This window comes from Amblyomma mixtum, chromosome 6 (genome assembly GCF_055824585.1).
Source record: "Amblyomma mixtum isolate Tamu chromosome 6, ASM5582458v1, whole genome shotgun sequence".
Classification (NCBI taxonomy): domain Eukaryota; kingdom Metazoa; phylum Arthropoda; class Arachnida; order Ixodida; family Ixodidae; genus Amblyomma; species Amblyomma mixtum.
Genome location: NC_143017.1, coordinates 157,760,138 through 157,786,036, shown reverse-complemented (window position 1 = coordinate 157,786,036; position 25,899 = coordinate 157,760,138). Strand labels below are relative to the sequence as shown.

General features: G+C 48.6%; 2 protein-coding genes across 7 annotated transcripts in view; one reads left to right on the top strand and one right to left on the bottom strand.

Moving 5' to 3' along the window:
• The window catches only part of LOC149340936 (venom allergen 3-like), a 38,703-nt gene extending 14,142 nt beyond the window's left edge, over positions 1–24,561 (top strand). The window contains exons 2-8 of the mRNA XM_089549878.1: positions 369–569; positions 5,344–5,465; positions 17,624–17,705; positions 19,406–19,590; positions 20,871–20,971; positions 21,930–22,027; positions 22,927–24,561. Of these exons, the coding sequence (XP_089406004.1) occupies positions 392–569; positions 5,344–5,465; positions 17,624–17,705; positions 19,406–19,590; positions 20,871–20,971; positions 21,930–22,027; positions 22,927–23,165 (1,005 nt within the window). The 5' untranslated portion in view covers positions 369–391 and the 3' untranslated portion in view covers positions 23,166–24,561. The remainder of the gene's footprint in view (positions 1–368; positions 570–5,343; positions 5,466–17,623; positions 17,706–19,405; positions 19,591–20,870; positions 20,972–21,929; positions 22,028–22,926) is intronic.
• LOC149340935 (uncharacterized) overlaps positions 1–25,899 on the bottom strand; it is a 105,326-nt gene that overhangs the window by 67,823 nt on the left and 11,604 nt on the right. For 3 of the 6 annotated variants that reach the window (XR_016283674.1, XR_016283675.1, XM_089549881.1), the window contains exon 1: positions 15,639–15,852. The exons of the other annotated variants lie outside the window; for them this stretch is intronic. The gene's annotated coding sequence lies outside the window, so the exon portion shown is untranslated. Of the gene's footprint in view, positions 1–15,638; positions 15,853–25,899 lie in introns of those variants that run through there. 6 annotated transcript variants of the gene reach the window in all.

The following is a 25,899-nucleotide window of genomic DNA, read 5'->3' as shown; positions in this document are numbered from 1 at the left end:
CCTGAAACCCCGCGGAGGCTTGACACTGGTGCACGATGTTGTCATGACAACAAAAGCATGCAATGAGCATGAGTTCCTGACTCAATCGGTCGGCACGCACGCGTCGGCTGACTGCGCACAGCAATCAACACGGTATAGTTAGGGCGCAGTTCAATCAAGAGCCCCTTTCGTACGCACGCAGTTGTGTGAATAAGGCCCCTGATAAGCTGGCGCCAGCTCTGATGGCGTCAGCGGGATGTACAGTCTTCGTTCAGTCTGCGCTCAGTGAGGTCTCTGAGATACATCCTTCATAAAAGAACCTCTTCAGTTCAATCAAATTTGCAAAATAGCGTTACTCAAAAGGACATTGTGCCGTTTTCTACACGCAGAGCACTTCCCGTCCAGCGACCCCATGGAGCTGCGTCGACTTCGTCACGTGCCCAGCTGGATGCTGGTGCTGTCGCTGGTGGTGAACGGAGTGTTGCCGCAGCTGCTCACCGGAGTTCTGCCGCAGCTCTGCCCTTACAACGACCCCCGACACAGCATATGCCGCTTCAGGCCACTGGCTTGTCCCGGAAAGCAGCTGCTCCGTAAGTCTTACTGTGCTAGACTATAGGACACCCTACTACCAATCACGCCGACCTGCTGCCATGACGTCACGGTAGGAGGCCCGGCACTACCTGCTAGAGTGGCTTTGCAAGGGTCTAGCAGGTGAAAGGTTTTTACCGCGACGTCACGACGTCACGACAATGTGTCAACGCCATTGGTTGGAGGCCCGCGCATCCTTTGAGAGGCGTTTGCCGATTCGTCCATGAGTTTCATCCGTGTGCAGTGCGACAGGCCCGAGCTTGTCCCGAGGGTACACGCTGTTATATGCGCCTGTGATCGTGCAACGAAGCCCACACTGAGCTGAGCCGTTGTATGAAAAGCAAAATTATGCAAAGGATATGCCAGGAATGTTTCCTTTTTTCGTCCACTGCTGGAAATTTGTATTTAGCACCCGGACAATGCTTCAATATAGCACGAGGCGAAACGTCTAACCCGCCTTCTAATTATTTACCGCAAACGCAGTACACAGTACTGAGTTCAGACCATGCAAAACACAACTAACCACCTGTATGACTGCCTTCTTTAAATGTTTAATTTCTCTATATACAGTCAAGAGAATGAAGCGTAACTGTTCTCTATAGTGATCAGTTAATTCACAAGCATTGTGTAATAATTTCCCAAGTTCACGTCCTCTCCCCTAAGCCCACGGCGACCGTAAAATATGCAATAATGATGCAAAGACCGTTATGCAGCCCTAATGGGTGTTAATCCATGCACGGGCTTTGCACTCTTTTTCTTTTTTGCCGAAAACACTGCTCAACATGCCGGAAGTTGTCTTAGCAGCGCACTTAGGGCAAAGGCATCTCGCTGCATCAAAGTGCGTTCTTTACAGTGCTACGTCTATCTCCTGCCACACCTTGCTCAGTATTTTTGTAAGAGCTAACACGGTATGAACAATGGATCTGGAGCGTAGCACGGGGTGATGTAAGAAGTGTTTAGCTTTCTACGAGGCATACAGATTCGCTGCTGAATTTGCACTGTTCACTGCCCAGTCATGTCAACACTGAAAAAAATAACCGCTCTGACGGTATGTAACCGCTCACCCAGACCCAGAATAGCGGAGAGAACTGGCCGTTCTATACACAAGAAAAAGCGCGAAGTACGCGGTGAGTTCCGTGACACTGCTGCACGTCCTTCCAACTCCGAAACCCAAACAAGAGCCGCCGCACACGCAACTGCTGACACTGCATAGTCTCGGCCGCCCTCTCCTTCCCACCAGCGGGCGTCTCAGCCTTGTCAGCGCCGCTGGCAGCAGCAGCAGCAGCTGAGGCGAGCGAAAGCGGCATCGCAGGACCGCCCCCCCGTATGGAATAAGCGCTCGCAGCGAGAGCCTCACACAAAGGGCCAGTGACGCGTCCGGCCCTCGGGCGATTGCATCACCGCGAGACTCAATCGAAGGTTACCCGGGGCCGTTAGGTTCAACAAAGCGATGCCCGGTCGGGGCGCCGCTATTCTGCCCAAGTGTCTGCCTGCTCGGCCTTTGTCCAGTCACAGCACCGACGTGCCAAACGACCGCGGGGCAGCGTGAACAGGCCCGAGACCGCCAATATGGGCTCTCGCGCTTGCCGCGGCTGCCAGGAGCCATTGAACGCCGCACGAACGCCTGTTTGTTGTGCAAACACTCGGCTGTCGGCTAGGAAAATAGCGGTTATGCTCAGCCGGACACCGTCGATATTGGCCGCGGAAAGGAAGAGTGAAGTGTTATCGTGTCCGTCGCGTGAAAATGGAAACGCGTGCTATTTTGCTTTCAATGGGTTCGATTTGAAGCCCAAAGCATGCACTTTGAGTCAGTTTAGAACATGGTTTAGACTTAGGTGCGGGCTTTGTGTGAGATCGTCTTTTTTGGCATCGGTATACGATTGAAAGGAAAAGAAGGAAAATTTATAGACGATCGTTACGAGTAATGCGGCAGAGTATGCGTTAGCATTACAGTGCACACCTCGAACGGGGCAGCCGCTGCCGGTGACGGGCTATGACCTTGTGAGCGGGTGGCGTGATATATTCCGTCAATCACAGTGCGACACGTCATACAACCGCTTCACTCTTCCGATCCAATACAGCAATCACAGTGGTATACCCCGTACCCACTCTCCGCTCTTCCCCCGCATGCTCTTCGCCTTTCCGCCTCCATGACAGTGGAAAGAGGATTTCTCGCTCTCCACTTGCCAGCTGCCAACCGAGGCTTCGGGCAGACGGACGGACAGATTTTCCCAACATGGAGGTTATAGTGCTAACGCAATAAAAAATAAGTAAGCATGTTAGTCCGGCAATGCACCTAGGCGATGTTCCATGTGCACGCAAACGTAGGTTCTATTCTACTTTGCTTCAAATTTGGTAAATAAATTAGCAGTTCTTAAAGGCAATTCCCACTTTTTGGTGTCTTTTGTGCACGTCAGGAGTTCTAGGTTGACATGGTGTTCCACTCCACTATTACAATTGTAGTTGAAATATGTACCTGCACTGGCTTTTAAGTTGTTGACTTTACTGTCCGAAGATTCCAGGCAGGCGGATGTCATTTTACAGTTTCGATGACAGTTTGGAGTCAACTAAAGAGTCAGGGGGGAATTACAAATCGAGGACGGGGAAAGGTGAAGTACAAACACACAGAACCAACCACACCGACAACAAAAAAAAAAAGCATGCAATACAAAAGAAAAATAGGGAAATTAGGCGCAGTTTGCAGCCGATGACAGGTGACTAAACATATCAAACTGAAGCACCCAAACAATTGTATAATTCAAGCTAGAAAAGAAAGTAGATCTAGTCAAGAAATCATGAAACTGTTGCTAAGGTGTAGTTTCGTAATGAGGCATGTTTCCGATACAAATATTTCTCCTAATTTCACACTGGCGGGGAGCGAAAAGTTAAAGACCTTTTCCTTTCAAATTTGCCTTTATTACCTTCTGGCACTAAACAGCGCGGTAAAGCGGCAAAGGACATTGAATTAAATGACCCCGGTAAGCGACCCAAAACATCAAGACCACAGCACACCTCGGACCGTGCACACGACTCCGCTGCGATCATCGTGACTGGATCTCGTCGCAGACGCGGCTAAGTTCGGGGGAAGCCCTGAAAGACGCTCCTCGACTCCGGTCACGAAGGAAGTCAGCGGATATTCGGGTAATTAACTCCTCGCCCTCACATGGCAGCATCGCACGGGAGGAGGTAAAGAAAACTAGTCAAGAAAAGAAAAATTATTCTGTTCCAAAGGTTCGTCACGATCTTCCTTGAAGTGAGCACACGTGTAGGTCCTGTGCCGACTGAATTGCCGCTACAGTCGATATCACAGCCGATCTGTTCTTGGCGTTTTGAGGGACGCATCCTGAACGCACCGGCCGGCGCAGATGCAGTTTTATAATGGTGACAGCCTCACAAGCCTCTTCGAGCTGCTAAAACACGAAGACTATGAGCAGGATTTAAAAAAAAAACAAAAACAAAAACGAAGTGCTCCTACTTGGCACGCAGGTTTTTGTTTCGTCTCGACACAGGGTAAAACAGCCTAGAGATCACGGAATTTACGGTGCTACAGATATTCCCCATTTTCTGAAAGACTTCAAATAAATCAACACTGATACGCCTTTGACTGTAACAATGTAGCAGCAGATAAAGGTAGAGCGTTGCATTTGCACTGAAACCACCAATGTGGTTCATTTTAATGACGTCCGCAGGTCAGCTATCTCGCACTGATGCGAAGCTGAGCCAAGCGGGCCTCATTCCTGCGAGTCAGTCGACTGAGCTACGATTGTTCGCTTATGCCTGCAGTCCAACAGTAGAGAGTGGAATACCGTTTACAACTGAGGTCCCGTCTTTTTTTGCACTTAAAGTTTGCCCTCTCTTCATTCAGGTTATTTGTTGAATTTAATCCTCAGCTTGATCTCGCCAGAACTGCATACTTTAGATCACCGAAATAAATCGAGCAAATCACATGAGTGTCATGTTAAATCTTCTACATTGCTTGCTTTAAGCCTCAACCGTAAGATGTGCTTGCTGCTTCTATATTCAAGTAGGTTACGTCTTTTTTAACAGTGTTCTTTAGCCTCTATTCGCATAAAGCCTCGCATAAAGGTTCAACGCCTAATGTCGCAGTTGCGACGGCTTTACTTTGAAGCCCTTCCCCGTTTTGTAAAGAATGTCTCAAAACAAAGCTAACAGATACCCGAAAAAATTGATAAATTAATGCGTGAAAAGTAAATACGGAACGATGTTCCAACCGACAAGGGTTGGCGTATTGAATGATGACAGGTTAATAGACGCAGACCTGTGGGTCGGCTGATGAGCCGCGAACTACGCAGCGTATATATGTTCTTAGTACTCGCACGTTTGCACACGGTAAGGTAGAATGGTCAGTCGATTTATTGCAGTCCCGCATGTCCGGCGATTCTTTACCGTGGGAACTTGCTACACGGCCGAAGTCGAAGAGCAGCAACAGTACAGTTCTCGTTCCACTCAGCCGTCAGAAAGAGAAGGGGCAAAGGCGGAATACAGGTGTGTGCGCCCTTCGGTATACACCGCAAGAAAAAGAATCTACACAAACCACACGCGCGCTCCAGCAGACCTCGAACGATCACGATTTCGCTATGAATGCCACGGGTGGGAGCCGTCTTTCGCTTTCACGCATTCAAGGAGAAAGGAAGGTTGCCGGTAGCAATGTTGTCGAAGAGCGTGAGACCGATTCGTGCCTGGAAGCATCATTCTTGCACTCTGTGCGTCACACGAAGAGACGTTGTATAAATGCATAGCCTCTCTGTGTTGCAGGTTCCGGCGGAGTCACCAGGGCGCAGCAGGTCCGCATCGTGGACCTGCACAACCAGCTTAGGGCTTGGGTCGCGGGAGGCTTCCAGAGTGGTCTTCCACCTGCCGCTAACATGAGGGCACTGGTGAGTGACGAAAGGAGTGATGCCTAGCTGCAGTGCGCATGCGCCTCACGAAGCGCACCGTACACCTTTCCAGCCATCCTTTTGAAAGAAGTTATCAAGCTCAAGCCTTCAAAAGGTCACTCACCGGATTCCTATTACCGCGCCTTCGTTTTCAAACGCTTTGGAACACTGGAAAGTAACATGTCCCTTTTCTAATAACACGGGCACGTGTAACGCCGCATTTACTCGCATAATAGGCGCACCACCTACTGAAGTAGTTAAAATTTTTGGTGAGCTTTAATCCACCACACTATGAGGATTGCCGCGCGTACTAAACGCGCCTCCCAAATTAATTACCGCCAGTTTTTTTTTTTCCCCCTAAAAAGTGCGTACTGTGCGATGTCAGTACAAGTTAAAGAACCTCAGGTGGCCGATATTTCCGGAGCCCTTCACTATGGCGTCCCTCAGCCTGAGTCGCTCTGGGACGTTAAACTCCCATAAACCAAACCAAACCTAAAAAGTGCGCTCATTACACGCGTAAATACGGCAACCTGAAAGACACGTGTGATAGCACGCCACAGCGAAGTATTGCTCCTCCCGCCGGAGGTGGTCGCCGTCTTTTTGACTTCACACGCCCTTCCGGCAACAGCTGCGGCGTGGCTGAAAGTTCCGAGATCATTAGTTGAAACGGCAAATCTTTTTCGTCCGACACTCGTAGTTTGACTTGTTTCGCCGCCACATATACACGCGCGAGTGTGTTTCAAGTTCCTCGTGTGTGATGCAAGACCAATTTGTCAGCGAACAGCACGTGTTTACATCCCCCATTAGATTCGCCCTTTCTCCGCGCTCTTAGCAACGAACCCACTCGAGCGCCGAGCAAAGATCGAACGGCTCCAGCGTCGAGATTTCCACGATCCCAATGAGAAATTAAAGGCACCCAGTCAGTGAACCGGCAGGCGACATCGGTCATGAGTTGCGCCACGAGGAAAAGCGTTGCCAGCGCACAGAAATAAAGCAAGAAAGGGAAAGAAAAGGGTCGGCGAGAAAGTGAGCAGCGTAAATCACGCCTCGCGAGTTTTTTGGATTCGTTTCAAACTCGAATGCCTTTCTAGCCACGTGTCGCGCCGGACCCATAAAGCACCAAACAATGCGCGCTTGCACGCGTTGCGCGTAACATCTGTTTATCTAAAACCATGCAGTGCTGCGGAAACCTAGACGAAGAAGTGCGTAGCCAGAAATATTTTTTAGGGGGTGTTATATGCCGCCGGTAAAAAAAAAAAAAGAAAGACAGCCTGCGCCGAAACAATATCTTCGTCATTTTACCGATTTAATAAAGCCGAAGGGTTCGTTGCTTCGTTCCCTGTAGTTTCTGCATAAAAATACGAGTGCACACAGGACTCCGAGGACTTGATTCGTAAAGAACATTTTCCCATACACACACACAAAAAAAAAACACTCGTACGAAAAATCGCGGCCATTTACAATATTTTCAAAAATATTCAACAACACAAAAGCTTCTGCTCTAAAACAAAGTCAGCAACTGCGAACGAAAGGCATTTTTCAGAACTTCGACCCCATGCATGTGAACCTGCGCCCGGCCGCAGAGGCAGTTTAAAAAAAAAAATTACTTTTTATTTTCGCGATAGTTTATGATCATTTAAGGCCGATGCAAAGGATGAAAAAGTAGGCTGATGCGAAAAGGTGTGTTTATTGAGTGAACTGTGCTTACAATTAAAAGAAGTGCCAGAAAATTTCGGGGGTTGTTCTGACACCGAAACACCCCCGAGACCAAGTTTGCATAGCTAACTGCGACTTGCTGGCGCCCTGGATGTCGTGGTTGGCCAGAGAGTAAGCATCGGCCAATCATAAACGGTTAGCACGTTAGAACAGCTTTGCTAATCCTGACGCTGATTGGATGAGGCCAGCTTTATGGTTTCCACTGTATACTGCACAGCTTTGACGATACTGAGCACAAGCGTTTGCAGAGCGAGGTTGCAAACCACGTGGCAGTTTTACGCGATTACCGGAGTCAGGGACCTATATAAGCGAACAGCGAAGAAACAATTAAAAACAACTAGGATCTCCCGCTTACATCGTGCATTTCAATTACTGTGTGCACACGACGGCTCAGTGCAGCCGTGGTAGCGTTTCGAGAATACTGATGCCACTGAAGGCTATACGCAGTAGTCACCGGCACCTGCAGCACGTAGAAGTCTTCAATCACATGCGCTGAGGCGCAGACCAAATAAGCCGAGACCCTGAGAGGAAAGCATATGTCAACGTAGAGGAAGTCTCTACGCAGGATCCGTTTCAGTAAGCAGTGTCAATGAGGTGCCGGCGTCACCAGAGCGCAGGTTGTCGTCCCAGTCGCAAAAGGACCGCAGGTGAAGAGCTTGCGAACCGGTTGACGATCAGGGGTCAGCGACACACCAGCTACGCATCCGTCAAGGAGCTATAGGGACGCGATCTGAATGATATATCGCGAAGAATATGTGCCGAGGTGCTGCGCATGCAAGCGAGCAGTTGGCTCTACTCCCAACGCATTGTGGATGCACTTGTTGCAGCCTGCAAGACGGCTGGCATCTTTACTTGAACATCGTTGTACTTCTCCACTCCGGTGTTATTTGCATCCTGTTAAAAACGGCGCCAAAGTGAATTTACAACCGCAACTTAATTAAGCACGTTGACCGTTCCTGCTGGCAGGGATGGAAAAGTCTTCCCTGGGAAAACCTCACTGCCCCCCCCCCCCCCCCCCCCTCTTTTCTTTTCGTTAAGAAATGTTCTAGAAATGCATTCTGCGAGTAAAACTGCCCCTCCAAGAGTTTGTTACCCTTAAATTTGACCTTCACTACTGGCAGTTTGGCGATAGTTGTGTAGGTTGGGCTGTATGGGATACGAAAATCTTTTGGGGCGCACACACAAACACACAAACAAAAGAAAAAACTCAGACGCAAATTTTGGCACAAATTAAAACCACCGCAGCTCGAGCTTAGAGTTCAAAGGTGATTGTGGCAGTTTTTATTTGAAGTGTGCTGACTCCTGACGCTGGAAAAAGTTGATGTAGGGACATTCACCGAAGAAGAAAAGATGACGGATCACAATGTCGCAACAAGATTATAGTGGAAAAAAAAAATTTCAAGCAGAAGACACACCTCAGCCCCTTTTTTTTTTTTTCACTTCTTTGCAAAGCACATTCTTTAAACGCGCCACTCAGGATGTTTCCTCAGCTCTGTAATCACGAATACTTATAGCCTTTGAACAGTGCTCACTTTTTCCAGCATTGTTCGCTAGCCGCCTTTTAAGAAATAACACGCACTTTAACCGTCAAGCAAGATTATTTGCTAACATTTATTGGTGTGTGCATAAATTCTGACAAAACAGGACGCTCCTCGTGATAAATCAAGTTATGCAAAGTGGAATGCACGCGTAAGAACGCAGGTCACGTGTGTCGCCCAGCAACTCACTGTAGAGCAAATTTCGCCAGAAAAAAAAAAAACAAACGAAAAAACAGGAAAGAAATTGCAAAGCCACGGCAACGTATCGGCGCATTAGTTGCACAACTCTCAATGTTGTGAAGATGAACTCTGATGATGGATAAAGCTGCTGATGGTCTCAAAAAAAAAAAAATAACATTGTTTACTTGCTGCACACTGCCCTTTCGCATCTGGGATAGCTAACGTAAGCGAATGCCAACACTTCGTAAATAACGCTTCATAGAAGATAAACAAAAGACTATCAAGAAAAAAATTGAACTTGAGGCTTTTGCCATACAAAGGACAGGACACACCTGCCCGGTACAGCCGGCAAAATTCTCCGCAGACGTGTGCTGCGATTACACAACACTTATTACGCAGCCGCTCAACTGAAAGCAGGCTGTTCAAACCTTTCTCCACAGAAATCATTCAACCTACATAGATGAACGAGAACAAGAGAAACTCAGTACAGGGCTCTGACTTTGAACTTAACCTGTAGCAGCGGCGTTTCGCCCGTCCATGCCTCTGTTCCACTGTCGTTCACACAGTTTCTATCGAGCGACAGAACCTTCCATTGTTCGACGCGTCAAAACTGCCGCTCGTCGTACGCAAGGGACGACTTTTCGCTATCTTGAACCAGATGGCGCTAGTCGCCTTCTGGTCGAGTTGCAAGCATTACAAGGCCGCCCAGATTCTATGGCGTACGTTGACACGTGCTCTTCCGGATTGGCCGACGGTTGAGGACCCGGAATGCGCAGCGCGCCGCAGCCTCCTCTCTGGTGGTAATCGTGTCTGACACAACTTCCGTGATTACCAATTCGCGTGGCAAGATGTTTACGAAGATCTCCAGCTTCGAGCGCAATAGCGAATATGTTTCTCAGGCCATGATTAAACCAGCGCACGCGCTGGGTTACTCCCTTTACCATTCAGAAGAGTTAATGTGTACCTGACAGGAACGGGTTCGTTTAGTTAACTAGACTAGACCACCAAAGATTTATCGCTAGCACGTTTCTTAATATTAAATCTGAAGAGAGCGAGCGGAGTAAATATGTATTTATTAAAGAGGTTCTGATATAAGCGGCAATTAGAAAAGGTAATTCGCCTACCCAGACCTTTTCGGTGACGGCTGCGTTGGCATCCGGTCGCTCTGAACCGTGTGCCGCCTTGTAAACAAGAAACAAACATTGCCCATTACGTTTTCTCATCAGCGACGTTAACTGACAAATAAATTTGACGCGCTAAGGCCAGATGCGCGCTGGCGTCAAATACGCTCTGTCGTGCCCCGCACCAAATAAGTGTACACAAGTTCACTTTGACGAAACTCTGAAGTACTCTGTTACGTCCTTTATTGCTGGTGGCAGGGTACAGACTGGCGGGAAAGCCGCCAACACGTGACACATGGTAGCTCAGGGTTGCTTGGCCCTAAAGATTGTCCCGCTATAACACTCCTCCCCCCTACGTCACGAAGTCCTTCAGATACGCAGGGCGGCTGCGTTGGCGCTGTGGTCGCTGGACTTGAAGGGAAGCACTCGCTTCACGGTCCTCACCACAGGAAGCAGATTCGGTACTGGGCGCTGCAGCCTCCTCCAGTCTTTCTCCTTGGTCCCGTCTTCCAGGGTCCTCTAGGCTTGAAGGAATGCCAAGCCCGGAACACCCTGCCGGGGAAGCAACCAGCGGTTCCTCCTCTTCACACATCCCAGAAGCGAAACTGTCCAATGCGTAGCTGGCAGAACGACTTCTGAGTTGGTCAACATGACGTCTCCATCGACGACCGTCCTTGGTGACGACCAAGTACGACACTGGTCCTGTGACAGCATCCACAATGCCCGGCAACCACTTGGGCCCATAGAGATAGTTGCGCACAAACACTCGATCCCCCACATCAAACAGTCGCACTGCCTGGCTACGGCGCTGCATCACCTGCTCTTGTTTCTGCTGCACACTGGACTGCAGGTCAGGATGCAGACGCTCTAACACAGTTGAAAGTTTCCTGCCCATTAGCAATTCGGCCGGGCTCTTGCCTGTTGTAGCATGAGGCAGGATATGCTGGGTCATTAGAAACCTAGCCAGACGTGTGTCGATATCGCCTCCAACCATTCGCTTGAGTACTCCCTTGGTTTCGCGCACCATGCGTTCTGCTTGACCATTCGAAGAAGGGTGATATGGGGCAACGGTCACATGTCGGATTTGATTCCGGCACATGAAGTCTCTGAACTCCTCCGAACAAAAGGCAGTGCCATTATCAGAAACAACAGTTTCTGGAATGCCATGGGTAGCAAAAAGGAAACGAAGCTTCGCACAAACTGTAGCTGTCGACATGGAATTCATCCGGCACACTTCCAACCACTTTGAGTGAGAGTCCACCACAATGAGGAAAACTTTGCCTTGGAAGGGCCCAGCAAAATCGATGTGTAGTCTTGTCCAAGGACGCTTGGTGAATTCCCAAGGGTGAATCTTTGCAGCTGCTGGCGCAGACCTGGATTCCTGACAACGTGCACAGTCTCTCACCTTCTGCTCAACATCTCTGTCGATTCCTGGCCACCACACGGCTCCTCTGGCAAGCCCCTTCATCTTGACAATTCCTGGATGAGCTGTGTGAAGAATGTCCATGACATACGGTCGAGCTGGCTCTGGAATGACCACACGACTGCCCCACAGCAAACAACCTTGGTACACCGACAGTTCATGCTTGCGGCTCACAAACGCTGCAAACTCTTCTGGCAGCTTACCCTCTGGCCACCCATGCTGCACCCAATTGCAGACTCTAGCCAACAGCTTATCCCTTGACGTGAATCTTGCCACCTTCCTAGAGTTCCATGCTACTTCCGGCGCCATTTCCAGCATCCCTACTTCCCAAAGACGCTGCTCCTCTTCCTCTGCCCTACTGGCTCTCAGTGGTAAACGACTGAATGCATCAGCATTGGAAAGCTTCTCCGCTGGTCGATACTCAATTTCATAGTCATAAGCCGATAACATGAGGGTCCAACGCAGCATCCGTGGTGATAGCACCTGGGGAATGGGCTTGGCATGGTGCAACAGTCCTAAGAGGGGTTTGTGGTCTGTCACAATTTTGAAATGTCTCCCATATAGAAACTGATGATACTTCTTTATGCCAAAGCCGATGGCGAGCGCTTCTCGGTCTGTCTGGGCATAATTCCGTTCTGCCGCACTCATAGTTCTCGACGCATATGCAACCGGTCTCTCGCTGCCATCTTCGCACACATGACTCAACACAGCACCCAGTCCGTACGGGGATGCGTCACAGGCCAGCACTAGGGGTTTGTTGACATCATAGTGCACCAGAACATGTGATGACTGTAGCAGATCTTTCGCCTGGCGAAATGCTTCCGCCTCAGCTTCCATCCAACGCCACTCGCGACCCTTGTCCAACAGCCGGTACAGTGGCTCCAAGGCATGAGCTGCTCCTTTAAGAAACTTGTTGTAAAAGTTCAGAGCTCCTAAAAAGGCTTGAAGTTCCTTTTTGCATGTCGGCTCTGGGGCCTTGTGAATAGCACGCACCTTGTCTTCTGTCGGCTGCACACCTGCAGAGTTCACACGGAATCCCAAGTAACACACTTCCTCAACACCAAATTGACATTTGTCAAACTTTAGTCGCAGACCGTCTTCATGAATTCTTTTGAGCACTTCTTGTAAACGAGCATTGTGCTGCACCTCATCCTTTCCACCGATCAAGATGTCATCCAAGAACACAAGAACACCATCAATTCCATGCAACAGTTCTTCCATGTACCTCTGAAAGATAGCCACTGCCACTGCCACGCCAAATTGAAGACGGGTTACGCGGAACAGTCCCCGATGTGTTGTAACCGTCAACAAGTCAGCTGTTTCTTCATCAACAGTCTTCTGTTGATACGCCTGTCCGAGGTCTAGCCTTGAAAACTTCGAGCAACCTGCCAGCCTGGCAAACAGCTGCTCCGGTGTCGGCAGGGGATACGTTTCCCACTGCACTACACGATTGACTGTGCTCTTGTAGTCCCCACAGATCCTTATCGATCCATCTTTTTTGACAACTGGAACGACAGGTGTTGCCCACTTCGAGTGCCGCACAGGCTGGAAAATGCCTTGGCTCACCAACTTGTCCAGTGCTTCGTCCACCTTCGGTCTCAATGCAAACGGTACTTGTCGTGGCTTCAGAAATCGCGGCGGAGCTGCCGGGTTCACCTCTATGCGTACAGGAGGCCCTTTACTTGTCCCAAGTCCAGGCTCAAAGACTGAAGAATACTTCTTGAGCAAGGCTGTTGTTCCCCTACTGCCAGTTCGACTCGGCTCGTACACACTGTGAACACCACTCAGACTTATTCCCAAAGACTTGAACCAGTCCCGACCGAGAAGTCCGATACTAGCACCCTTAACCACCACCAATCGCAGGCGATGTTCCTGCCCCTTGAATTCCACCTTCACGGTCAGTTCACCCAACACTCGTAGTTCCTTGTTATTGTAAGCTCGGAGATGAAGATTACTTGGGCGCAACGCCCTTTTCGCTATTCGCAGCTTCTGCATAGTCCGGTCGTTGATGACTGAACACACTGCACCAGAGTCCACCTCCATCTCTAGGGGACTTCCGTTGACGCGCACTTCCACTCTCACGGCTGGCTCTTCACCAGACAGCACGAACACGTCGTAAACGTCCGACGCAGCATTCTTGTGACGGCCTCCACTGGCCCGTTTTTTGTTCTGAGAGTTGGGTTCAGCCGAAGCGCGAGCTGCCGCCTTCCTCCTGCATGCTCTCACTATGTGCCCTCGTTGCTTGCAGAAGTGGCACTGCATATTCATGAATGGGCAACTGCTTGGCGAATGCGCACCCTTGCAGCGGAAACATACGCTTGTGCTCCCAGGCGAACCAGCCTGCTTATGGGTACCCTCCTTGGCTGTCACTGGCGCAGAGACCTTCGCAACACACGGGTCGAAACGCTGCCCGCTCACGCTGCCAACTTCACACGATGCGGCACTGCCGCGAATTTGCTCGGTCTGTCGCTGCGCAGATTCCATTGCAATGGCTTTCTCCCGAGCTGTAGCAAACGTAAGCTCCGGCTCCGCCAGCAACCGACGCTGAAGGGTCTCGCTTCGCACCCCGCACACTAGCCGGTCGCGCAACATGTCATCGAGCGACGCACCGAAATCGCAGTGTTCCGAGAGACGTCGCAATTCTGCGATGTAGTCGGCAATTGACTCACCGGGCTGCTGTTGACGTGTGCCAAACTTGAAACGCTGTACTGTCACCGACGGTCGCGGCGAGAAGTGGTTTGAGAGACGCCTGACGATCTCATCGTAGGCCACGGCCGACGGCGCATCCGGAGAACAAAGGGAGCGAACGATGGCATACGTTGCTGGGCCGCAAACGCTGCAGAGCGTTGCTCGCTTCTTCTCGTTACCGTCGATGTCGTTTGCTTGAAAGAAAAATTCGAGGCGCTCCAAATACAAGGGCCAAGACGTCGCCTCTGTTGGAACGAATTCCCCAATCGTGCCCAGCGCAGTTGCCATTTTTACCTCGTCGCCAATTATATGTTACGTCCTTTATTGCTGGTGGCAGGGTACAGACTGGCGGGAAAGCCGCCAACACGTGACACATGGTAGCTCAGGGTTGCTTGGCCCTAAAGATTGTCCCGCTATAACATACTCTGCGGTGTCCCAACGCAACGCACGCTACGGTTGCGGGCGGCGAAGTCTATGAAGCTGTACAACGGAGTTCCCGTGCACCGTATATAATAACCCAGGCTGCAGTTGCAGGTCTTTAACCCACATACGTATCGACATACGTGCGCGCTACGTCAAAGGGGCACCCGTACGAGACGCAGTTAGCTCGCCGCCTTTCTTGGCGCCGAGCGCATCTGTCTAGGCTCAGCAGGTGTGGATGACATGTGTGCTGTAAGAAAATAGCGGCGCCGCAGGCAGCGCCGGCGACGCGCTTCGGTTCGCTAGAGCCGGCAGGCTCCTTCAGGGCCGTGATCTTCTCCCATGAAAACAGCAAGGACGCTTTCTTCACTCCACGGGCAGGCAGAGGCATGTTCTCTCGGGGAATGATGAAAGTATGAAGGAACCCGCCCATGGCCGCTAAATATACTCTAAATACGCTAAACAGGTGCAGAACATACGCTAAATATACGCCGCGCCCGGGGCGCGCCTGTATTCACGCTTTTGGCATCCAACCTAAAGCTCCACGCGGAAGAGAGCTTGTTTTCTTGGACCTGCGTCAAGAAGGCCGACTGACATATCCACCGTGGGCTTGGAACCGGCCGCCCGCGGTTCTAAAGGGGTTGCTCGCCCGTCACGCCGACCTTGACACGGTCGTCACGGCCGTCACATTCCGAAAAGTTTACTCCCCCCTTTGCTCCCCCCAAAAAAGATCTGCTTCACGCCTTATTGTTCAAAAAAGGGAGTTTAAAGCTTCTCTATTTTCTTTAGTTCATTCATTCTGTCGGCGCTTGGCAACGGAAAACGCACATCTCTCTCCATATCCACCAATCTAAAAAGTCATGTCAATGCGACAAAAGTCAAGAAAGATGAAAATCCTGATGCAGCATGGTAAATTGAATCGCAAGAGGTTGGCTTCATACGCATAAATGAATTTTTTTATATAGTTAGCAGTACCTGCTGAGCAGTACTACTGCGAAAGTCGCCAGTTGTCACAAACAATGACACAAATATTTGGCACAGGCAATCTGCCTAACTGAAAAGGAAATCTAAAACAGGAACAACGTACCGACGCAGGGGACGCCATTGAAACGGCAAACTGTACCAGCTGCGAAAAGCGATGCGGCTAACCCAAGGCGCTATGACTTCAGAGGCGGCACGGAAATGAAGCGAACATTTATTTACGCGCGCAATCCAATTCTCCCTGCTTTGGAAACTAAACGCGTCGTTCGACAACACGGAATAGTCAGCAAAAGCGCGAGCACGCACGCACGGGGTTATGCAATCCGAAACTACGCATGCACTAAGCGTAGGTTGGGTGAAATCACGCGCAACCTTTTGTCGAGGCCAGCTTTTATTTCGGCTTCGAGACAACAAGTTCCCGGCGGGCAAACCACGTCGTCGGCGTGGTGGCGCATACCGTTTTCCCGTCCTGACGTAGTGCGCTGGACAACCAGCGGTGGCTTGGGTGCACCGGGTGCTTCGGGGCATGCTTTCGTTTCACGACTCGAGGAAACCGGTTTCGCGTGGACTTTCACCCTCGTAATCGGTAACCCACATCTGTTGCCGCGCGGCCGTCCGCGAACCTCCAGTGCGCGATTATCGCCGCACTCGTTCCCAGCTCGAAAGCAGCGGTTCTTGCCGGCTGCAACGTTAACGGGAGGCGAAGTTCTCAGAGAACCCGTTCAAGATGCTGTTACTTTTATCTAAGTGAAACTGGTTACGCGTAATCATCTGTTAAATATGCTCTGTGTACAGTGAATTGCTTGCTCTGTGTATGGTGAACTACTTGCTTTGTACAGTGAACTGCTTGCTGACGCTGTCGACTGTACGGGTGGCGAGGTCTTTCCAGTGTTCATTATGTCTCATCATATTTTGTGTTGTTTTTCGCCACCCTCGCATTTCGCATGATACCAGCTAAAAAAAAAAAAAAAACACTTCCAGAAAAGAAGCGCCTAGCAGTGAGAATTTCAAGTCTGGGCGCGAGCAGCTGGATAAAACCATCCGTAGTTAAGAAAGCGCAGAAAAACATTGACAACACAGGACTAGTTCGAAGAGCGTTTCATTGTCTTTGCTGTGTTTGCAAGCATAGATGTCCAAATGACCCCATAAATTACTGAGCAATATAGGGACGATGTTTAGAAGAATCATACATACTGGTCTAATTTGCGAATCGTGTTCTAAGTCCAGTGAACAGCCATTTGCGCGACATTACTGTTTGTTGAGGTGCAGCCACACAAAACAAAAAAAAAAAGAGAACACAAGGATATAGAATGACAAGGTTTGTTGGACGCGACACTTAAAGTACTTTGGAAGGACTCATCTGCTGGCTATCGACATCTCGTGGTCACCTCCTTGCGATTCTGTGTGCGGCTTACAGCCGGAGATGCATGGGAAGCTCCAGATGTTACCGCATTTAAGGCGCATGTCGCACGGCTGGACCGAGCTAAAACTGCACACTGCTGATAACGAGTCGCAGTGAATTTTGATATAAAAGAAAAGGTTGGATTTCCTGGAATTAACGTCACTCGTCCAAAGTCCGAGCGCTTTACAAGCCAAGAGGAGCAGCATATACGAAGCGACGTGCAAGCAGTACAACCAAACGATACGTCGTTTTGCAAAACTTAGATCTTCCTGAGGTAATGCCGAAGAACTACACAAGAAGGCTGCACGTTCGCATTCCGTCATGCAGCTTCGACATGTCCCCCAAGTCCCCGTGTAAGGCTTCGCGATTGTGAGCGCAACTCCGCACAGAAACAAAAAAAAAAACTCACTGAAATGAATCAGGGTGCATTATAACAATGCATATAATGAACAGCTTTCGCGACATGCTTCACGCTGCTACGTATGTCAACGCATGCAGCAAAGTGCGTAGTAGCGCATATAACGAAAGGGAACACAGACAGTCCTTCACCTTCAGCACGTCAATCTTCTTGCGCAGCCATTCCTTCTGGGGTACAGTGAGAGATGCGGCTGCATATATCGGCAGTGTAATTATATATTTGCGAAACCATGTAGTTGCCTGTACCAATCAGCGAGTGTGATTTGTTTCAGAGCTGGGACGACGAGTTGGCGACGATCGCTCAACGCTGGGCCGACCAGTGCACAGACGGCCACGACAAGGAGAGGAGCGTCAGTGAGTGCCCTTTTCTATACGACAAAAAGACACTAAGAACAAAGGATAGAGGACTTTTTCGCTGCAATTTCGTGCTTTTCGAGTGCTTTCGTAATTTTTTAAAATTTTTTCCAAGTGTGAGTGTGATGTACCCCAAGCCAGTCAAGAAATCGGGCAAGTTAATCTTTAGCGATGCTGACGCGTAGTTTAGAAAAAAGGACGCCATAAAGAAAAGCTCCGTAACCCGTTGCCAACTTCTTTTTTTCTCATTCTTGTTCCCTAAAATTCCACCCAGCGCTAATGAAGAGGTACAATCCACGGGGCGTAGGATTAAGCTTGAGGTCTCTGCTTTGAATTAACAGCGAACTTTAGTAACGTGAGCTATGATCTCAATTAGCTGGACCAGGCGCTGTCGTGTAAAGTATACTTTCACGTCTATAGACGTGAATTAAAATTTTTGCATTGTGTCGGAGGCCTGAACTACTGTAATATAACACTTTCGACTCTTTACATAGGTCACAATGCTTGCAAACAACTCATACAGACAGCTGGTACATATACGTGTCTTAAACGAGACATCTGCGCGCAAAATTTGTAAGGTATACTTTCATTTCATTTCATTTCATTTCATTTCATTTCATTTATTTTACCCTCAGGGCTTTCGCATTACAGAGGGGGTGGCACAGTGAAAAAAAAAACAATACATAGATCAAAACAGGGCTATATATATGAACAATATTGAAAGATGCTAGAGACAGAGGACGAAAACATTGAGAACAAAAGTACAGGAGTAAAAAAAAATGGAAGGATTAGAAGAAAGAAACCTTATATAGTCTATATATGGGTAAACAACATATCTTGGCCAACTGAAACAAGATATCTTGGCCAACCTGCTTGGCCACTTGCCAACTGAAGGTTCGTCGTTAACAATTGTAGTTAAGTGCTCAGTCAGTCACAGCGCGACTCTGAGCATGGGCAATTTGCTATATGCAGCAAAACGACCAATCTCAGTAGAGAAATCGCATATGAACGCTTCCCATGTCAGATCTTAACTCCGGTGAGAAGATAATCAAGGAACGATGGAAAAATGCTAGCAGCGATCGCAAAAGTCTGCGCACCCAATGCAACATGTGGCAGTGGTGGGAGGTTCGGTTATGAGGAAATAAAAGGCGTGGTATCTGTCTCCCTTAAGTGAAGAGAGGGAATTGTCGTAATGGAAAGCCCCGGCTTAATTTCGCGCACATTATTTTAATACTTAGCTCTGTGTACGTAATGTACAGTCTTTGTCAAAAGTTTACAGCCCAGAGGGTTTGCTTCTAAGCCATGTAGTGGGACTCCTGAAGCATTCGTGGTAGTCCTACCCATTGGAGGAGGCCGGACCAGAAATGTTTTTACCTTCAGGAAATTTCGAGCGCTGGAGATGCATTACGAACCAGACAGTGTGGCTCAGACGCAAACCCCCTGGGCTCCAAACTTTTGACAAAGGCTGTACATCAGGGTTCGCTCAGTAAGGGCGATCTTAACAGGATATATTTAAGCCGAATCTATACATACGTAATGAAATTATTCATGGAACTTTAAAGGGCCAAGTGCTTTCGTGTGGCCACAAGACTCAAAGCGTCGCCTCAATTGACCTCTCGCAGAATGTTCCTCTGGTATATTAGAACAAGCAAACACGGTAACAAGATGCCCTCTGCTTTTGGTTCAAAACTACCGCGCAGGTCGCTTCCACGTGGGTCAGAACGTAGCCCTGGTGTGGACGTACGACTTCGAGGATGACCTGCACGACGAGCCGGACTGGGACTCTCAGGTCTACGCCTGGTATAACGAAGCCACCGAGTTCCACTTCAAGTCGGCCTCCATCAGCCCCTTCCGGTTCAGCAAGAAGCTCGGACATTTCACACAGGTATAGTGCACGCTTCCACTCGCCTCGCACTACGGCCTTTAGAACAAATACATACAAAAATACATACAAATACGAGTACGCAAAACCATATCCAGATTTATGGAATACGTTCAGCCGCGACCGTACAGGCATGAAATTTCATTATATTGTTCGAATGCGTTCAGAGAAAGCGTGTGAAAAACTTGAGTACCGCCACCTAATAGATATCGTTCGCAAGTGTTTTCACTGCAGCCATGACTTGCTCACATTATTTGCAAAGTTATGATGCTTCAATTCTGCTTATTTTATTTTCAAACGGTGAGACAAACTAAGCGCGATTATGATTCGCTATATAAAGAAGTTGAATCGTCAGCACGAGGATTCCTTGTGAAAGGAGGATAGTTCGAACTGAAACTCGTCCTCTGTACTGGCTAGTCAATCGAGCTATTCGCGGTAATATCAAATGTCCCCTAATTACAAAAAAAATTACTACTTTATCACAGTGGCTGAGAACTGTAAGGCACACCGAGTTAACAGCGCGCGGTTATACAAAATGGCCATTGGATGGACTGCACATAACCGGTAGCAGACATCCTAGAGTGCAAACGCTTGAAGGGTCATCTATATGTAAGGGTTCGGGCGTTTAATACAAAATAAAGATGCCTCCGAACAAATAAATCAAACGTCTAAAATACGCGACACATCTAATACGCTTCTCATAATATAATTTTTATCGTATGCATCAAAACTTCACAATGTTCGAACAAAAATAGTGGGGACGACCTGGCCTACACTTCTGTCAGATTTAAGGAGCAGCGCATATTAGAGAGGAAAAATAAGAGAAAACAACATAACGCTCTACGATGGAGCCAACAAAACAATTTGAGCACTCTTACTCCACACGAATGTTTGTAGGGTGTTTACGATTGCATGTTTGAAGTGAAACAGGAGAAAGCCGAATGAACGTTGATCTTCTTTGTTACAAACCTATTTATCACCTGATTTCAGTTTTGTCTGGCAAAAAATAAAACTAAGGAAGGAAGTTACAACTTGGGTTTTTCAACGTTGGGGTTTTCCATGAGCACCAAATTCCACTCTCGGGACTCGGCTAATGGCCTTCTCGTGGCGAAGAAACTAATCTACTTGCGTCGGCCGGCAACAGACGTATCTGTCTTATCTCATTGAAAGCAACAAGACGACGATAACTATAATGCGGCAGTAACTCGGCGCCCGAGTGGTATACTGTGATCAGGGCAGTAGCGGCTATTATCTCAATATTCCCTTTCACTTCCTCTTTATAGCTCGTCTGGGCCAACACAAACAAGGTGGGCTGTGGATACGCCTACTATCGCCAGAGTGTCAGGGGCCTGACCAAGATCTACGTCTGCAACTACGGACCCGGGTGAGTGGCCGCGCCTTATCTCGGCAGCCCTCGCCCCGAGACCGGCGCACGCCTGATATCGCGCCTTGTCTAGACCCTGCAGCTGGCGGACACGTGCCGCCTCGTATTTGGTCAACACAATGACCAAGCACGCTTTTTCACCCGTGTACCCACAGTTCGTTGTCGCGCATTTGCGTTTCTTCAAGTGATGATTACACCCTGCCGATACGACCGGTCATCACTGGGCTTGTCGCTAGTACTGTGAGCAGCATGCTAGGAGTTTTGAGAGCCGTTAACAGACAGCTAGGAGCAGGACTGACGAACTTCCACTTTTCAAGGCAATTTCAATATCGTTTTAGTCGCGAATACATAGGTACCATATGTATTTTTTTTTTGTGTGTTCAGAATGAAAGGGAGAGTTTGTTATATTGTTAAGCAGAGCTCTTTGGTAAGCTAGTTGAAAAGTCAGTGCAACTGAATTTTTATTTCCCTTAAAGTTCACAAAAGGTTACCCAAGACAAGTGCATGAAAGAAACACTGCGCGTAATGTTTTATGTCTTGGCCTTGTTAACATCTTTAACTGCCCCATGAGTTTTGTAAATTTTAAATGCAAAGAAATTTCAACTGCAATTTTTTATCATTTTTTCTCCAAGCCGCACCCGACAATGTTACAGGGATGGTAGACTGCAAAGTTGCCTGTGAAGTGCTTGTGAATAAATCAGCTTCTCCCAGTTCATGAAACGCAGTGAGGGCGAGCCAGCGAATTATGTGGACCATGTTTTGTTTTCAGGGAAGAAAAGATAGACATAGTGTAAGCAGCGTTGAATAGCAGCGCATAATTGAATCAACAGACGTTAGATAACCTATGTTCATTGAATAACACTGTACCTGCTATAAATCACTCAAATGAGCATACATTTGAGGAAATACGCGCTGTGTATCTGTCTCACACTGAGCTTTTCACGTTTGCTGACCGCAGTGGTAACATCATCGGTGGATCCATGTACGAGCAGTCTCCAGTCGCCACGTGCAGGCCAGGCCTCGTCCCAGCCGCCAACACCTACAGTGGTCTATGCGGTAAGTGTAACACATGTTCGGCGCCAGCGAACCACTTCTACCGATACGTGAACCTGCTCCTATAACAGCCAAATATTCTTGCTTTATTCTGCAAGAGCATTCACTTCTGACGCCAAGAGAGACAACTGGATGATTTCAAAACATATCACCTTGTTGTAACGCCTAGTTGTATTTCATGATAATCATGATTATACGTACTATGTAAGAACTGAAGCAATGAAGTCAGTGAGTACACACGAAGGATGGCATAGGTAAGCTCCCTCCGTGTGAAGGCTCGGCACTATCCCTTCTTTGGACTAGACAGCCGTCCCCTGTCGGGCTCCAAACGTAACTCAGTAGTCTTTTGACCGGTTATCTTGTCTTTACTTTTGCCATTTCCCACTGCGCCTAGTAAAGATAAGGCCAGGCGCATCTTGCGGGTTTGACTTCAGTGCCTGCGCTTTAGACTTCCGTTTGACACTGCCGCTGCCGTTGTCACGCATCAAAGCTTTCTTCGGTTTTACCTACTTTTAGTTTAAACTTTTTTTTTCATGCCAAGCGCGGCTCGTTTCGCTTTGTCTTTTTTGCTGTAAGCGCCGCCATACGTACAGTGCATCTATATTTCTTTCTTTTCTACCTTCTTCTCTCTTTCTAGTCATATCTGTGCTATATCGCTTCTCCCTCTTACATCAGACAGGCTTCTTCAAGTTTTTTTTTTTGCTTCTATTTTCTTGCGTCCGCGATATGCATCCAAACGAAACAATCATTTGTGATTCAAGGAATGCTGTATAGTGCAACGACGTTAGCCCTTGCATGCACTTGCATGCCCTTGCCCTTGGAGCCCTTGCATGCAACGCAGCGCATGCACGTAAGGTCACGCGCGCTCTAAACGCTCCGATATCACTTTGGCGACCGTGCAGACAAGGACCCGTACTACGCCGGCGTCGACGACGAGAACGAGGACCTCGAGGACACGTTCGGCAGCAGCGCTACTCACGTGGTGGCCAGCAGTCCGTTCCAGACCTCGTACCAGACTTTCCTGCTGAACACCCCCACCGTGCACCACGTGTCGAGCCCAATCCCGGCTTCTACCAGCTACTTCCTGCTGGGTCGCAACCGCAGGACTTCGGCGCAGCAGAACGCCACTCGCCACGGCTGAGCGCTGCCCCCGTTCCTCCCCCACCTTCGTCCGCTGCGAAACGAACACGTCATCGCCACCGTGCTGCGCCTACGCTGCAGTCGTTTCAAGCGAAATGCTGTACTTGGCCACGGCCGGTCTGAAGAAGACGCGCGCGTGTCCGAATCCGGCCATGACTTGGCACACCGGCAGCCATTATCGCGCGAAATCTGAGCTAGCTGTGCCGCGAACTTTGTTAGGCTGATTTGAGCCCGTTTCAAGCGGTGATCAGGGTTATTTTAAGATTTTAATTGGAGTTAAAGTGAGGGTAACGTTTCTCTACTTTGGATGATGTAACTGAGAGAAGTGTCGGCGACGGCTCATTCCGTTGACGCATGCTAAGAACGAACCGGCTTCGAACCGGCTTCCACTTCTCGAATTCCAACCTAAACCAAGGCGTTTCCATCAACACTAAAGAACTGCCCTTCATTTCGGAGGCTGCCCAACGAAAAGTCCAGAGAAAAGTGAATATCTCGTGACCTTGCCATTTGGCGTGTCCATAATGTTGCGCTTTTCCGGAGGGTTTTGCGGAAGGAACTAGAGTACGTATAAGCAGACGAGCCAGAAGCGAGGAAATTTCTCACGCTGCCTTCTATGCAATAGCACGACTTAAGGTACGTCAATATGCACCTATATCGGCGTGCTACTTGTTGAAACTCGCCGACATCATGCCCGCCTAACTGAGGTTTCCCAGCATCGCTACGACTGCATTGTCGACAGAGCCTTGTACATCATGCATGCATGACTGTTTCTGGATGTGCCATGCATGGACGAGTCAAAGTCATTGTCTCCATTGAACAAAAAGAAAAGTATTCGAAGCTGCAGCAGCAGTATTCAAGTTTTCGACAATACCAGCAACAAGCAACTTTTATAACTTTCTGAAAATAACAATTATCTAACTCGGCAAAGACTTGCATAATAACCACGGTTTCCAACTAAAAGAGAGGTTTATAAAGAAAAACAAGCCCAGTTATGGCAGAGGGGCGAGGGGGGGGGGATATTACCTCTTTCTATGACCAAATAACGAAACTGAGATTACTACAGCTCTGACATCAAACATCGATTTAACGGTGCTTCTTACAAAAGACATCAGGTTAAATGCGGGGCTGCCCTTAGATATTGACAAACTTTTGCTCGAAATGTGGCCCCCCATGCTCATGAGGTCCCAACGCTATTTCTTTAAGCGTTCACTTCATCGCCCCCTTGGAGAATATTATGCATGGCCATCCAGACACAGTCACGTGACGCTCAGCATTCTCATGTTGTGTAAATATGCGCTTTCTCACATCATCCATTCTCTGTGCTATAAGCACGCCCGCAATGTGGCGCGCTGGCCATGTACGATACTTTTGAAATAAAGGACGTTTTTCGTACAGAGCCTCCGCACAACGTCTAGTACCGTTTTTCGTCAAACTAGAAGAGTGAATGGTTGCCATATACAAACAGAACGTCACGCTGAGTCTCAGAAAACGCGAATCAAATAAAACGCGAATGACCATCATGCATTTTGTTCTTGCCTTCACAGTAAAACAGTACAGCGAACTGAGGAAAGAAATATGATCGACGGAAAGGTTGAGAGACACAAAGTGGAGAATGTGGATTACAGAACGAGCTTTAGTTAATGACATGCTATCGGAAATGAAAAGCTGTTGACGGATTTAGGAGGAACATGTGGTGTGAGGAACAGATAACCGAACAGCACTTTATATTCGCACTGCACATTTTGCTCTGGTCTTTGGTTTACCATAGAATTACTTTTCCCGGAAAAGGTAACGCGAAGAGCAGTAACTCAGCGACTTGTAGACCTTGAAAATGAACTTCACAATGAATCTTTAAAAACCGAAAAATTGAAGGGCATTTCCTCCTCTACAAGACAAAGGAAGAACATTGTTATTCGCAGCAGTTATATAAGACGTGCGAAACTGACATTCAACATGTCATGTGCACACAGTGCTCTCCATGAGAACATGCGAATCTACTACGTGCTTTCACTACTCGCTTCACCCTTCGCGCAGTCACTGTATTTACGAACCTCGCCGTAAGGGAAGGGAGAAAGGTAGCATTGAAAGAAAACGGTGTCGTAGTGAAGGGCTAAGGAATAATTTCGACCACATGGGGATATTAATGTGCATGCGCTGACATCGCGCAACGATCGGGCGCATTTGCGTTTCGCCTCCACCGAAATTAAAACATTAAAAAAGTGATTTTCAGGAATTAAAAGTGTCGCAACTCTCTCATTTCTCGGTGGGCACCTCAACCACGCCGTGAAGAAAGGAAGGAGGGAGTGAGTGAGTAACGAAGAAAGAGAGGAAGGGCTGCAGCAGTGAAAGGCCCCGGAATAATTTTTGACATCAGGGGATCTTTAACGTGAGCTGATATCGCACAGCACATAGGCGCATTTTGCGTTTCGCCCGGAAACATTAGTTGGAGCCGGTATTTTACCCGCCACGGTGGCTCAGTGGTTAAGGCGCTCGTCTACCGAGACGGAGTACCCTGGTTCGAACCGAACCGCGGCGGGCGCGTTTCGATGGAGGCGAAACGCAAAAGGCGCCCGTGTGCCATGCGATGTCAGTGCATGCTAAAGATCCCCATGTGATCGAAATTATTCTGGAGACCTCCACTACGGCGCTTCTTTCTTCCTTTCTTCTTTCGCTCCCTCCTTCATCCCTTCCCTTACGGCGCAGTTCGGGTGTCCGCCGAGATATGTGGGACAGAT